At 43.4% G+C, this 16,105-nt stretch overlaps 1 protein-coding gene across 1 annotated transcript in view; it reads right to left on the bottom strand.

Annotated features, from left to right (window-relative positions):
* The window catches only part of myo10l3 (myosin X, like 3), a 62,357-nt gene that overhangs the window by 24,832 nt on the left and 21,420 nt on the right, over positions 1-16,105 (bottom strand). The window contains exons 3-15 of the mRNA XM_030080590.1: positions 9,771-9,929; positions 8,343-8,530; positions 7,739-7,873; positions 7,202-7,326; positions 7,060-7,073; positions 6,842-6,926; positions 6,092-6,198; positions 5,592-5,721; positions 4,772-4,890; positions 2,675-2,821; positions 2,088-2,188; positions 1,602-1,668; positions 166-258 (exon numbers count right to left, since the gene is read on the bottom strand). Coding sequence (XP_029936450.1) covers positions 166-258; positions 1,602-1,668; positions 2,088-2,188; positions 2,675-2,821; positions 4,772-4,890; positions 5,592-5,721; positions 6,092-6,198; positions 6,842-6,926; positions 7,060-7,073; positions 7,202-7,326; positions 7,739-7,873; positions 8,343-8,530; positions 9,771-9,929 — 1,470 coding nt within the window. The remainder of the gene's footprint in view (positions 1-165; positions 259-1,601; positions 1,669-2,087; positions 2,189-2,674; positions 2,822-4,771; positions 4,891-5,591; positions 5,722-6,091; positions 6,199-6,841; positions 6,927-7,059; positions 7,074-7,201; positions 7,327-7,738; positions 7,874-8,342; positions 8,531-9,770; positions 9,930-16,105) is intronic.

Here is a 16,105-nt window from a genome sequence, read left to right as displayed (position 1 = left end):
GTGTGTGTCTGTGCAAACATCTGCATGTGAGTGGGCCAGTGTGAGCATGCAATGCAAATTAGCGGGTGCTTTCGCATGTCTATCTGTTGCACATATGTGAGCTGTGGTTACATGTATGTGTGTGCATGTGTGTGTGTGTGTGTGTGTGTGTGCGCGCGCACTCACTGCGTGTCTACTATGCAGTTTCTCCAAAAGGGTGTAGTCAGTGCCTTTGGGGAAGCGGCTCTCCTCATTGATAAGAGCCAACATGCCCAGTTTCTAAAGAGGAGACAGACAGAGGAACAGAGAGAAGACAGAGAGACATCACAGTCATGATGGAACTAGTTATAATCCCACAGAGGCACAACTGGCAGCTTTTATTAAAACAATGCATCCAGGATACGGCACAGTCTTCATTCATTCTTCACTTTTTTCAGTCTTTATTTAGCCAGAGGAGGTTGACTGAGCATGCACGGTCTTTTACAGCAACACCTTGCTTCACATGCATGCAGATGCGCACAGTGGCACCTGGGTGTTGACCACTGTCTTCTAGTGGCAGCCATTAATACAAATTGGTTTTACACATTGCTTGTTTTTGTACCCAGGACTACCTGCTAAACAAAAAGCGTTTAGCAGAAGCCCTGTAGGCGTTTTTCACCTGCAGGTTAACTGGGGTCATTATCCCTCAATCTGACTGAAATGCAGCATTTTCTCTAACATTCTACATTATGTACACAAATGAAAGACGGTGAGTTAATGGTGAGTTTGTAATTGATCATATTAACATGGGTTGAAGCAAAATAAATAAATGAATAAAAATTGCAGGGGGATTGTTTAAGTGAGGACTGTAGGCCCGACTGACAAAAAAGTGGAATACAGACGTAATTTAATGGTTGCTTCTACATTCACACACACTGTGATTATGCAGCTTTATGATTACACCAAAGTTTGGTTTGTTCACCTAAAATGTAGAGCATGCCCTGTTTCATCGTACCTACACACGTCACAAATTGGCGGGTGACCTGTTTACACCTGTTTACACCTCTGCTGATCAGGTGAGGCTGCTAATTACCGAGGATGTTCAAGAGTTTATAATGCAGGACTAAAGTGCCAGGTTAAGTCCCGGATAGTATAGTAGAATTTTAAGTAAAGGGGGTATAAGAAGCTCCCTGTGAGTATTTGGGGATGGAGTGGATTGCTCAAAGGCACTTCAGTTGTTAGAGAGCCGTTCCGTATCTAATTTGCCTCCATCACATTTTCCCAGCCTGCCGTGAATTTGAGTCAGCAAACTTCTGGTCAAAAGTCCACTTCTCCAACCTCTGGAGTCTATAGGATACCACCGCTCCATCCTAAACCATCATTTTGACAATTCAAACTATGGTAAGAAAATGACACAAATTATCTTTGAGCTCCACTTCAACCATACCTCCAACCGCTGACCGGTGTACATTACTATGCACACAACATGGAAAATGAGACTATATAATGATAGGCTGGGACAGGGAGGTCAATGTAAGCACAGCGTGGCGCCTAGGTCAGCTCGCTCTGGTTGGTGGTTTGTGGTCGCCGTTCCTGGTTGTGACTTTGCTCTCGGGGTCTAACTGTCTGTCTGCTGCAGCTACCTTTTCTATGAGATCCAGACACTCCGCATTATCCATCCAGTCTATGGCCTCCCACTGGATCCCCTCCCTGTGGGGAAAGAGACACACATACACCCACACACGCACACACACACACACACACGCACCACATATATATAAATATAAACAGCAAGGAAGAGACAATGGCTGTATTGTCCGACAGTTCATGTGATGAAATGAGCCATGTCCAAGCTGCTGGCCCATTATACAAGAAAACAACTGTCTGGGGGAGAAACCGAGCCCATTCCAAACTTCTGGCAGTTTGCCTGTATCGCCATGAGGCCCAACCCCCATCCCCCGCCGATGTCCTATCTCTCCCACTGTCTGTGGGATGTTCTCTCCCCTCACACCAGCACATCCAAAAGCCTGATTTTATTGTCAGTTATTCACCTGCATGACAGCAAACATCTGAATTAATTTATCTGTGTTAACGGTTTAAAGCCGATCAGATACGGTGGACCTCTTTACCTGTTGTACTCCAGCTGCTCCAGGGAGAAGATGTGCTTGTTGAAGTACTCCTGGAGTTTCTCGTTGGCGTAGTTGATATTAAACTGTTCAAACCGGTTCACCTGCAGAACGGGAGGACACAGGCGTGTAGTTTAATTTCAAAGCCATTAGTTCTGCAGGTCAAACAAGCCATCCATGAACAGCGCTCAACAAGCCATACAGTCTAGTAAGACTTGCAGTGTGATTCTTCAGCCCTGACAGTCCCATCAGGTGGATTTGTCATTAGAAATGCATGTTGTGTAATCAAGCTTTGCTCAAACGCACATAACTGTATTTTCAATTCTAGTGAAGGTTTCAATACCAAATATATTACAATCACAGGGAAATGCGTATAAAATTATGCACAACACATCTGGATGTGCTCTATTTGTTGTGGGTTTGAACATTTCACTTAAGAGTGAATGAAGTGAAGCAAAGAATCTATATGTGTCATTGTAAAGGAATAAAAATGTAACAAGGAAAAAAATTCCTGGAAGGAAAAAAAAAATCTACGTTTGAAGCTTCAAGGGAAAATCAGAGTTCAAGGGGTTAAACACGGGACTTCTTACCTCAAAGTTCTCAAAGCCAAAGATGTCCAAGATACCAATTGACTTGAAGTTATCTTTCCCTTTGATCTTCTGGTTGATCCTCATTATGATCCAGGAGAAACACTGAGAATAAAGCGCCATGGCAACCGAGTCCCGTGAGTCCACAGCCTGCAAACCATGGCACGAACAGATGAAGGTTGCCATAGATACCGAGTCACACATAAAAGAAGACACAGAAAACTTTGCAGAGGCATGACACAGCCGCAGACCTCAAACACAACATATATCACAGTATTCGTTTGATCACGTCTATTAGATTCCTTGAGTTGCTAAAAACGGTGTTATGTTTGAATGTTTGAGTTACGGGGTGTGTGAAAGCACGGCGGTGTGTCTCTAAAACAAATAGGGGTTTGGAGACAAAGGTGTGTTGCTGGCAGTGTCTGTCTGCAGAGAGCAGAGATGTGTGTTTTCACAACAGACAGCGTCATTTATCACCGGCGTATCTTAAAAGAGTTGTGCCATACGCACAGTATTTGTTCTATCACAAACCCCCCATAAAAACACGGGTAAATCACTGTAAACATGCTGCCTCAAATGACTGCCTCTATCTTTATGGTCTCCTTCAGAGAAGATGACGACACAGTAGGGTAACGCACCTCTATAAGGACACAGCGATAGAGGCAGATAGCAGACATCTATTGTCTGAATTAGTATCTGCACATCATTCCTATAGTTTTGCTTTATTGTTTTAACTGGCTGGGAATCCCAGACAGGTGCGGTTTTCCTCACATAATAGCACAAGGGGTGCCAGAAAATTAAACACAATCACAGTGAAGTATTTTAAAGTTAACTGAGTGCACTCTTCCGTGATTGACAAGTTACTCGGCTCCGTTTCCATTGTACTGACAAGGTAAACTCCACTCATTTGGCACTCCAAGGAAGTTGAAACAAATGCTTTTTGTTCCTTTTTTTGTTGCATATACCATTTAACTCGACCTGACTTCATCCATAATGACAACGGCTACCATGAAGTCGGCCTTTGGAGACATCTGTATGTATACAAGAAGCTTGGGCTTGCCAGCTAAACTTCCTCTTCAGGCATTGTGCTTGAACTGAAAATAAAGCAGAGTGTGGCAGAATATATGTGGGGCAACAATGCTCCTGAGCCATACAGTAATCCATCATGCGCAGTCATTTCTCGCTACTAGCGGGTGTGAACAGAAGGCCAGTGGCTCCAGGATCTCCGTCACAAGGGTGAGAAGAATGGCTGTTTGTCCGGCACGGGGGGCCTAGTGCAGGCAGCCACAGGGTGGGAGACCACTGGCCACTGTGAGAAGAAGCCATTCTTACTGCCTCAGAGACAGGAATAATACACTCTATTAAGAGACGAGTGGCTTCAAAGGCCAAGCAGCACACGCAGCAGCAGGGTGACAGCACAAGGTCTTTGTCTTAGAAATGAAAAGCTGTCTTGTGACTTTCGTGTCTCTGTGATAATAGTAAAGGTCCATTCTGCATATTCACTGACATTTATGAGGCTGCGTGGGCTGAAGGCTTGTCTTCATCCAAAAAGGACTGTGTCATGCGTCAAAATATCCGGGTGGCATATGGTTGAAAAGGATAAGAAATGTGTTACATTTCTCACTCTCTCTCATTGATTACAGACCTCGGCATGGACATCTGAAGCCAAATGAGGCATGAGTGAATAATAGTGACAACGTCTTGGCTCCTGGCTACGCTGCCTGCAGAGGAGGAGAAGTCTCTCACTTCACCCCAGTCATTGGCTCTATTGTGCTTTTGACTCAGATCACTATCACGATAGCTTTATTGTGCCAGGAATCTGGCAGACAAAAGCAGGAAATGGCTGGGAGTCACGCAAGGGATCTGGAGAGGCATGTGGGGGAGAGCGCTGGAGAAAGGCTGTGTGTGTCACCAGGACAGGGGAGGGCAAGGAGGGGGATGGACAAACAGGCATCTGTAGTTCAGCGGCAGCAAACTAAGACAGGGAAGAAGACAGTGCAGAATCCTGAATGATCCCTTACACCTCTTCACCCCAAATATCAAGACACCACTCTGAGACAAGAGAAAAATGGATAGAGAAGAGTGGAGGAGCGCAGATACCTGCTCCACAGTGAGAGGCGAGCAGATCTCCTCTCCTCTGAGGATCATGGAGCGCTGGGTCAACACCTCCGACAGCTGGAAGGAGTCCAGGCCCAGCAGCTCACTGACATTGCTGACCACTGAAGCACACACACACACACACACACACACACACACACACAGAGGAATGGACGTTGTTTATAGGTACATGTGTACATATATGTGTGTTAACGGTCCAGCTGACTCCCATTTATGTTAAACATCAGACATCTGAGCTCCATCTGAGCTGATTTCTTATGATCCTTCATAGTCTGGAGGAAAGGCTACTCCTGTTGCAGGTGTGCAGTACACTGTACTGTGGTACACTTTTGTATACTGTGGTATACTGTAGTATAGTGTAGTAGATTGGCTCCTTGGAAACGAGGTCAGACTCAGCTAACAAAGGAGCCTCAGGCTCATGTTACAGCCTGTTTAGTTTTCTCTTACTGTCAGTGCAGCAATCTCATTCAAACACGGGACTAAAAACTGGCACTGGGGAAACTGTGGAGCAGCCCAACACTGAACTAGTTACCTGGTGCAGAAATTCCCAGTTTCTACTATCAGTTGCTGTGCAACAGCTGGTTGTTTTAACTGAGCCAACACTCCAAGGGAGACATGCCTCTCATTTGCTTGCTCCCAAAGACCAAAAAAAGATTTGGGAATCATTGTACTGTCGTAATCAAAATCATACTTGTTGGACATAATACATGTAGCAGATTTGACTTATTTCCTTTGGGGTCAAACTCACAAACTTACTGCAAACAGAAGTGTTGAAAATCTTCATTTTAAGTTCTTCTCCTACCTCCTTTGGAAGTGATCTGAGCTCCACCAGCAGTCATGAATTCAATGTTGCCCATCTGGAGGACAGCAGACAGCAATTTGAAAACGTCTCTTATCTCTTCTTCAGTGAACTCCATCACCTTCAGGGCTTCCTGCAACAGCACCACAGGAAAAAAGTTAGACTACTGTGTTTGAGGGAACATGTAAACAGTGAGGACACTGAAAGTGGAAACAAAGGCTGATTCAAAATGCGACAGTGGTTATATTGAATTTCCTTCTTTCTTGGGGCTTTAAAGACAACTCATGAATCCCAAGAGGATACAATTTAAGCTGTGGCTAAAAACCAAAAAGACATGCAGTCAAATAAAAACATTTTCCCCCCAGACTCTTGTTTTCTGAAACTTCTGTCTGAAGGGACGGTATTACACTGTTCAATAGTATTACAGCACCCCCTGGGGGTGAAATAAAGCACATGCAGGAAATATCACTTTGGATGTCTACCGAGGATTAATCTCTCCTTACCATGACACTGTCAAACAGCTGCTTGTCATCCAGACTGCTGTCCTGCACACAGCCTGACTGGCTCAGGTAATGGTAAGACTCAGGGCCCTCTGACAGGAAGTACATATCTACAACACCAAAAAATGAGGAACATCACACACTGAATAAAATGAAATGGACTGGATTCATATCTAACAGTGCAAATAATATGACAGCAGAATCATCAGTGTGTCCTCAGTGGAGCGTTCAGTCCAGCCCTTCATGTTAACTCCTGTGTGATAGCAGGTAACACGCATTACTCAAAGTAGAATAACTTTAAGAAATTATATTTTTTGATTATATGGCCTGCAGATGACTGAATGTTTAAAAAAAAACAACGAAATATCTTTAACTCGATACAATTAATGTTGCCAGTTTTGGTTTTGGAACTATTTCATGTGAGCAGCCATGCTTCTCACATTAACCGCCCATGGAAAACAGCCCCTGACGGTTGAACACGCTGTTATTTTTTCATATTTATAATATTTAAACATATTCAGTGGAAATTGAACCTCCAACCGCAAACTGCCAGATTTGGCTGCATGTCAGTTCAAATTGCTTATTCTTTAGATTTAGTTAAAAGCTGCTGTAGCTAAGAATTTAGATTATAATTTAGCGATGAGTCTTTTGAGAAAATACTAGTCGCCAAGTGTAAACACAAACCACAAGCACAAACAGTCTAGCAGGGACAATGCTTTTCGAAAACGTCCTGTGAGTGTAATGAAAACCCACCTCTGTGGTCTCTGTCTGCCCCTGCTAGCAGCGCATAGAAGATGTGGTAGTTTCTCTCTCCAGGATTCTGCCTAACCACACGGTTCTAGGAAAAAGGGCTCATGGTTATACGACTGCAGTATCACATGCTGATCTCATCAAATAATACATTCTCACGACAGAAACTTGTTGAGCTGGCAGACTGATGTGCACGACCCCGACACACGAGGCAGGGTTACCTTTTCAAGCAAATCTGAGGGTTGAAAGTCAAGGAGAACGCTGAGATAATCACATCAATAAATCATGACTCCTTTGAGACAGTTTTCCCTGTGTACTAGTGATATATGATATATAGATTAAGAGTGAAATGATGAAGGATACAGTCAATGATGCAGCCTCCCTGGATGTTTCCATTCTGGGAGAAGTGGAGCTGGATGAACTTCCCAAAGCGACTGGAGTTGTTGTTGTACACGGTCTTGGCATTCCCGAATGCTTCCATGATAGGACTGGAGACGGGAGAAGGCAAAAAAAAATATAGATGGCAATCAAGCTACTAATCCAACAGTTCAGCATTTGAATGACCCTTAGATCTGTGTTTCCACTAGCACTGATCAGTGGAGTGGATCAGCGACTGTTAATGCATCTAAAAGAATTTTATTTCCGTGGGTTTCAAAGGGGATTTTCTTATGTCCTGTTATTGGTCTGAATGCTGGTTCAGAGCCGCACCCAAGAATAAAATTCAGCGGGAAACACAGTTTTACATTGCAGTTTTACAGTTTTGGAAAACAGTTGTCTGATGTTCACTGGGCTTTAAAAATCACAGATGAGGTGAGATAAAGATGGGATGAAAGAAGCGAGACAGTAAACAACCTGATCTGTACAAACGTGAAGCAGACAGCAGGGTTGTCGGTACAATACCTGCTCTGAACGATGGCCTGCTCCACCCTGGTGGTCCTCTCTGACGGGGGAGCGCCCGCCGAGTTCTGGCTCATCACCGACAGAAACTTGAGCAGCAGCTTGGTGCTCTCTGTCTTCCCTGCACCGCTCTCTCCACTGAGGAAACATATGAACAGAGTCAGAGAAAAAAATTTGGAGTGTCAATCCTTTGGCTGAATCCTTTTGACTTTTGTACTTATGTTTTTGTTTTATTTATCAATTTATGAATGTAGCTTCCTGTATGTGTGTTTTTTTTTCCTTTTTTAATCTATGTACATTGGCTTGATTCATCATGTCAGGAGTTAGGGGGTGGGGGTGGAGTGGGTTGGAGGGAAAACATGGGAAATAAGGAGGTGGGGGGGCGCTGTTGTATTACACTTTGCCTTGTGTCACTTTTTTGACTGTGACACAAATACAAAAAATAATAAATACACAAACAATACACAGAAAAAAAAGATTCACAATGTGCTTTACTTTCATGTTTGCCATAGTTTCGTAACACTGTGCCTTATTGATAATCAAATGTTGGTTCCCCCTTTATGAAATGAAACTCTTCAGTCTCATTTTCTTCTCTCTTCGCTCTCACCTGATGAGAACACACTGGCTGTCGTGTCTCTTCCACAGGCAGCGGTAACACTCATTGGCCACGGCGAAGATATGAGGAGGCAGCTCCCCCATCTGGTGTTTGCTGTACAAATCAACTGCAGCGCCATCATACAGGCCCGCTATCTGCTTGTAGGGGTTCACCGCTGCGAGGATAGAGCCTATGTTGGTCTGGGGAAACGAAAAAGGTGAAAAGGTGGAGAGAACAAGGAGATGACAAAGGGGGAGAAATGAAAGGTGGGGATACAGAGAAGACAAAGGGAGAAAGAAGAAAAGCAACAGAAAGCGGATAGATTATAAACAAATAAACATTAGAGGAACGTTAAATGGAAAAGTGTTTAGTGTTCTTCATTACTATTAATATGTGTTACACAATATCAATTCAAAAGATTCACTTGCTCTCCTATCTCATTCCTCTGACCCACTACCTGAACTCACTAACACTCAAAGAAATAACCTTACACTGCTGTGAATGGCCTAGTTTGCACTGAGCCTGGTATTATTTTAAGATCCAACCCAGTGCTCCTGCTCAGGTAGCACACTTTGGGGAAAAAAGGCCTCGCAAAAGTGTGTTTGTGGGTCACCATTCCCTTTACAGTGACAGCGGTCTGTAATGCCATTTAGATAGACCGAGCAAACCCTCTGAGATGAGATTAGGAGAGAGGATTTCAAAAAAAAGATAGTAACCGTGTGTCTGTAGGCAATGATTTTTTTTTCCCCTACAGAGATTCATGGAGGTCAATTTGAATGTTTCAGTTTGGTCCCACATGTCGCAGTGTTTTAAGAGGACTTTACTGCTCTGTCATCAAAGTAATCCCAGATGACGCTTAAAGGCAAAATCCTATAGTGCATACTCTTGCACGGTTATATGTCATTAATCTGTGATGGTCAATGCATTCCATAAGCAAGTTACAACTTGAACTACTTGAACTTAATAATTTCCCACATTTCCCAGAATGACTTGTAACCAGCTCCCATGGAACAGGTGTGAACTTACATTTAGGTGTGGATTATATGTGTCAGTGCAGAATATAATCACAACAGCCCAATGTGAAAAAGAGAGTGAGTGAATAATGTAAGTAAAGTAAAAATGTCAATAAAAAATCTTGTGGTTGCACTGCATCATGGTCAACTGAGTCTATATTGTTACTGGACATTTTGATATTTCTGCCTCTTCTGTATTGCATTTCTACCTGTATGCAAAGTAATGCCTCCAGAAAGAGACCCTTGCTCTTTAATTGTAGGGAGCAGACAACAAAAATCTGACATTTAGCACAGATATGGTAAAATACTTATTTTTTCTGCAGCCTTTTGAAAAGTGTGTTAAAGTGTTTTAGAGTGGATTTTTGTAGACACATAAATCCACCACTGCCCTCCTCGACTGACAGATCAAGATAAACCGGTGTCTTACATAGATGTTGTCTTTCTGGTACCGCAGATAGAGGTTGTGCATAATGGCGGCTTCATGTAGTTCTGCCAGTGTGGACATGTCCTCCACTCCATGGATGCTGCTGGGGTGCATGGGGTACAACATTTCTCTGCTCAGCTCTCCCCTCTGGAGATGGATCACCTGAAACAACACACACACACAAGATTTAATACAATCCCTGACTAATTTTCTGTTGCTGTTGTTGTTTTTTTTTTGGAAGGATAAATGCACCTCAGCTGCACAGTATGAACAATATGAGAGAGGACAGGACTATGGAAAGCTGAAGGGTCAAAAATATTTCTCAACAAAGCCATTTGCATTTATTTATGTAGCATGGCCCATCAGTCTTTTATATGGCATGGTGATGCAAAAATCAAAAATTAGGGAACATCAGTTGCTGAAGTGCTTGAAGGCTCTGTAACACAGGCAAAAGAGCTCCCAAAACTTGTATTTTTATCTTAAGAGGTAATAAACGGATGTGTTGACAAGTAGTGATGGGTTTTTGCCCAACCAGCCTTGCATACAGGGCAGCAGAGTGACTCAGTGGTTAGTGCTGTCACATCACAGCGTGAAGGACCCTGTCACCATTTCATATCCAAGGATCAGTAGTAAAAAATCTTAACTTCATCTTTATTCAACATCTCTTTCCAGGAGATAGTCAGAGACACGCTGTTCGCTGCAGCCTAATGCAGAAGTGGAGCACAGACAAGTTCACACAAACCTGAATCAGGCTGCTGGCACAAAGTTCACGTCTCTTACTGAGAGCACGACGCACGCATGCATGGATGACCGACAGATTCGTGGGATGATACAGGAAAAACTGAGGGTGTTTGAGCAGGCAGAGGTGACAGACTGAAGCCTGCCTGTGCCTGCTGCTGGCATACCTGACAGGTAGAAAGCCTCCTGTCTAGCACGTGCCCAGACTTCTCTCCCTGACTTTGTTTCACTCAGTTCTTTGGTGCTACAAAACAAATCCCATAACCCTAACACATTCCTGTAGCAGGAACAATTGCATACAGCAGTGAAGCAAAGGTGATGACTTGTCCTGACTTCCAAGCCTCACAAGTAAGATTGTGCTGCTGTGGCTCTAGGTACTGTAGTATGGCAATGTGGGCACATCACATTTCTCAAGGAACAGTTCACCCAAATACTGCAAAATAGTGCAATCTATTGATTTTGTGTGGTTTGGCAAGGTTTCCAATCTGCCATGTCTTGGGAACTATTTCCTGCTGCAGAGCACAGAGAAACTCTGGCTGTGGTTCCTAATGCTGGCGGTGGACAGATATGGTTTGCTGGAGTACCTCAGCCAGAAAGACAGGGCTATCCAGCCCCAATGTCCTGGGGTGACAGGAGAGAGGGAAGAGTTCAGCCAACTGGAAACCTCACCATAATCCGCAGAAACTATCTGGATGGATAGACTGCCTTTGGCTTAAGCAGGAAAATCTCTTTTTTGTATTTTGGGTGAATTGTCCTTTTAAGAGAGATGGCTGGGTCCTGTACAGAGGCATTACTGCAGGCACTGAAATGGGAGTACAAACTCCTGTGAAGTTCAAAGGAGATCCACAGACAGACAGTTATCCCTGAGGGAAGAAAATGATAAAAGAAGAGACGGGGAATACATCTGTGTTGGTCACTTGATGGGAAGCAGCGTCTAGATCAATACTGATGGACACGGGGCTTTGACTGTGGTGCGCCAATGCATTAACACCGGCTCTTCCGGCATATTCTGTTGTGTCCCTATGGGGAGCAGACATTGGGTTTCACACTGCTGCTGAGTCAGCACACACACTGGCTGCTGGGACTCTGTGGTTCCTGACTGTAAGAGTGGAGCCACTGAAAAAAGTTTGAAAACATGGAGGGAGGCTTGGTTTCATTTGCTTTGGTCTACGTTGGATAATTGGGAAACACGTTTGAACATATGAAGCACTTTGATCTAAAATGAGACCAGCAACACCTAATCTGTCAAAATGAGGGCATAAAAGTGTCATAAAAGTTTAAAAAAAAAAAAAAAAAAAAAACATTATGGGTTCCTATTGAAGCTCTGAATGACTCTGTTTGAAGGGAAATAACTTTGTCAAATACTGACCGATGACTTTGTGGTACCAAACTTTTATAATGTAACGGATATACATCATAATGCTTTGGAAGACAGCCCTTCATATAAGGTACCACATATATATTTAACAATGTTAGAGGTATCACAAAGCCTTCAGACGTGTTTCCATTACCGCCCTTGTTGTCAAATCTGGAGATAATACAAATGTTAGGTGCCATGTAAACTCTGCTTGTGTTTGTGTGCATGACTGATCCATCGTATTGAATGCAATGCATTTACTAAAATGGAACTGGAGCAAGGTAAAGAGCAGCGGTAAAGAGCTACAGAGTATATCAAATGTTATTATATTGACTCAAGTCTGGCAGCCATGTCCATTTATGCTCTGGGCAGCCATTAAAACATGGGCGTATGCTGAGATAACACCACAACAATAATGCACTCCTCAGTGAGTTACTGAGTCGTAATAAGGGTGGTGGAAGGGTGAAGCCCCAGGGGAGGAAGACAGCACGTGCGGTGATGTCATCTCCAGAGCAGGGGGCGTGCAGATTTACAGCCACACCGGCGACTTTCTGCCTAACCCTTTGGCCTCAACCCCGCCCTCTCCTCTCTGGCAAATTGGTCCTGATTCACTGCGCGGATCCTTACTAATAAATCGATAAATCAAACACTCATAGTACAACTTTATCAGCGTTATCCTTTGTCATTCTTAATGTGGCTGATGTCACCATTGACACCTGGGCTCTGGTCAAATGGAATGAGTGTTATTATGCAAAAAAGCACTGCAGGGAGCTGGATTCGGCCATTAGACAGCACTGGCAAGGAACTGGTGAGAAAGTAACACAGAGTACTCCAATATATGTCTCCTATGCCTGCAAAATGACTGCACTGATATTTAGATGACACTGATACATTAACAAGCACTTTCAATACTTCAAAGCATGTTTTGTACCGTGTTGAGAGCTAATAAATTGCAAATTTTTTACTAGACGGTTTTTGCCCCGTTGGCCTGCCATAGCAAGACCTCAAGTGTTTCTTTCAGCTGCATCCAGCTCGCCTCAGACGAACCAAAGACGTCAGGAATATTTCTGCTATCAGGCATTCTTACACAGCCTGTGTTAGCATTCTTTACATTCCCAAGGCACAAGTTCAATGTAGAAGTGAGGTGGGTGGGAAGGGAGTTAATATGAGATAATAAACTGCTGGGAGAGTGCTAAAGGACCAGATTACATTCCCAATTACAGCAAGGACCTCAAGTTTCAGGGGAGTCAAACAAATATGGCTGCCTAGGCCAATCACACACCAGATGAGGAGCAGCATGCTGGGAAAGCACCCTTGCTAAACTCCTCCAGAAAAATAAACGAGTTATGTCCTTCTCGGCCAGACATATCTCAGGGGAGAGAAATTGGCCATTCATTTTTAATGTGTTTGCGCGCGCGCGTGTGTATGTGTGTGTGTGTGTGTGTGTGTGTGTGTGTGTGTGTGTGTGTGTGTGTGTGTCTGTGTACCGTATATTGTGACCACGGCTTTTCGTCTTCTATGAATAATTTTCTGTTCAGATTTCACAGAGCAGGCCTCAGGGACTTGTCCATGTCTGAATCATCAGAGATGCACAGAGAAAACTGAGCTGCAGTTCCCAGCATCAAAAGAGGTTTCACATTTCCATGTTTTGCCCCACTGTGGTCTTTAGGTCTTGGTTTCATTCTTGGTTTCATTCCTGTGTGATGCGCAGCTGAGCTCTGTTCCCACAGGCCGCAGCCTTGCTCATCTACATATTTGTCCCTTAGTAAATGCATGTTTCAGGAGCTTTCCTGACTAAACAACATCCTGAAAGAAAGACTGAAACGAGTCAAATATGCAAGCACTCAAGGCCTAGACACAGAATAATATTTCATCCTTGAGAGGCCTCAATTTAAGCCATGTAGGATTGTTCTGTCATTTCCTTTTCAGTCCATAGAAGGTGTATTAGTGTTCTTTTAATGTCCATTATCACAATTAGACATGGAGGAACATTCTTGTGTGGGGGTTATGCAGCAGTCAGCCCCTGTCCCATGTGGAGCCACCGACCAATTACAACACATTAACTGCAACAAAAGCCTGGCTCGGTGCCAGCGAGGCCTAACCCGACCACAGCGATATAACATTGTGTTCACATTGCTCATCATCTTACCCAAAGAACAGCCAAGAGCACACAAACAAACAAAAAAAAAAAAGCCACTGTGGAATCTATGGAGTTTCTCTGAACTCATTATCAAGCTTTACAAGGACAAATTAATTCATCTTGACCACAAACAGAGCTTCACTGATCATGATCAAAGCGATTATTTCATCACGTTAGGACATCCTCGTTTTATGACTGTGTTCAGTTTCTAGGAGCAGGCTCATTTAGACCAAATCAGAGTCTTTTTATTATGGCAATGCCTGTTTCATGTGGCATCCAGCGGCATCAACATAACAACGATCTCAAAGATTAATGGTGACAATTTTCTCCCACTTACACCAACATGTGATTCGTCTATCGATTAGTGAGTGAGGCCTTTCGTGGAACAAATCAATCTTGTTCGAATGGTGGCGGCGGGTGACACCAGTGCAGCGCGCTGACAGCCAAGTGACTGGGCACAAGTCAGGAAAGTGATCATAATTAATAATAATAATAATACATTTTATTTGTTATGGCGCCTTTCATGGCACTCAAGGTCGCCTTACAGTAGAAATAAATACAAAATACAGCAACAACAGAAAAAAAAACACAGCATAAAAACAACACAGAAAACACAGCATAAGAAAAACATCATAGAAAAATACTTAATTGTGACACCCACCCCACAATATTGACTACAACAACTATTAATTCACACTTACAGACCCATGTTTGATCACTACCACTGAACTAATTACTGCACTACAAAGCCAAAGCAGGACAGGGATCATTCATTTTTAACCAGCGGTTTTCAGTGAGGTCTCCATAAAGTTTACCTTAAGTTCCATGGCCAAAAATAAAGTACTTTTTTAGATTTAAAAGTGTGTTTTAACAAAATACATGCTACTAATTGCGGACTGTTTCAGTGTATATGTGTATGTAAGCCTCTCCTACACCTACACCTCGATAAGGTTGTGTTTTCTCATGTTGTGAGTCCAGTCCAAGCTGAAACGTCATAATTTGCGACTAATTTGAGCAAAAATATAGGTGGCCTTTACTCGCAGACGTAAAATATTTTCAACTTTCTTCAGCACACTCTGACGCATGAAAACACCCACAAAGGAAATTGTTAGCCGGCACCGTAATTATTCCACCCTCTGTTTTGTTTTGTTTTGTTTTTCTTAGTCTGGTCAAACAGTTCTCAAACAGAGTTGACAGAACTTCTGCCAGATTTCTGTGACGTTTCCAAAACTTAAATAAAATTAAAATTTTCTATAACTTTTCCAGGGCCTGGGAATTGTATTTTCATATTTACTGGGATTTTTCCAGGTTTTTTCTTGACTGTAAGAACTGTATGAACCCTGGCAGTAAGTGCAAGGAGCGACATGGGGGAAAAAATCAATTTGAAGCTAAACTCCTGCACCAACAAAAGTATTACTGGTACAGAAATGAACTACACATAATTTAACATTTAACATTTATGGGTGTATTTTTGTTGACATGAAATCAAAAACCTTGGAGTCGACAAGGACAGAATCTGTAGTCCAGACACTGGGATTCAACGCCGTGCTCCATCTATTTCCATTTCTTGTACCTTCTTCCTCCCTGAAACCACACCCTGCTGCTGCTTTGTTCAACTCGCACTACTGAATATTCACAAGTGGGCGGGGCCAAGCCCAGCGGCCCAGAGGACCTGTGTGTTCAGCCGGCACATCCACTCATGACACACGGAGAGACACAAAAACACAGACATGCGGATACACGTGCTGCTGTTTATCACCGTCTATCAGTCTCACTCTTTCAATGACTTTCTGTCTTTACTGCACGCACACACACACACACACACACACACACACACACACACACACACACACACACACACACATACAGTGAACCCATCTGCTGCAGTTGGGTCCCACCCAGACCCAGGGGATGTGGGGGAAGTAGGGGGGTGCAAGCTTATTAATGGCGAAAAGTGTGATGTCACCGCGATACATAAAGCCTGCTGCTGGGTCGACATCAGGCACAATCACATTTATTGATAACACAGCACGCAGCGACCCCACATCATAAACACTGCCTATTTGTTTACCACACATTTTGACGCAGATGCCCACAATCACG

Source organism: Myripristis murdjan, chromosome 21 (assembly GCF_902150065.1).
Source record: "Myripristis murdjan chromosome 21, fMyrMur1.1, whole genome shotgun sequence".
Classification (NCBI taxonomy): domain Eukaryota; kingdom Metazoa; phylum Chordata; class Actinopteri; order Holocentriformes; family Holocentridae; genus Myripristis; species Myripristis murdjan.
This window is presented reverse-complemented; position numbering and strand designations above follow the sequence as displayed.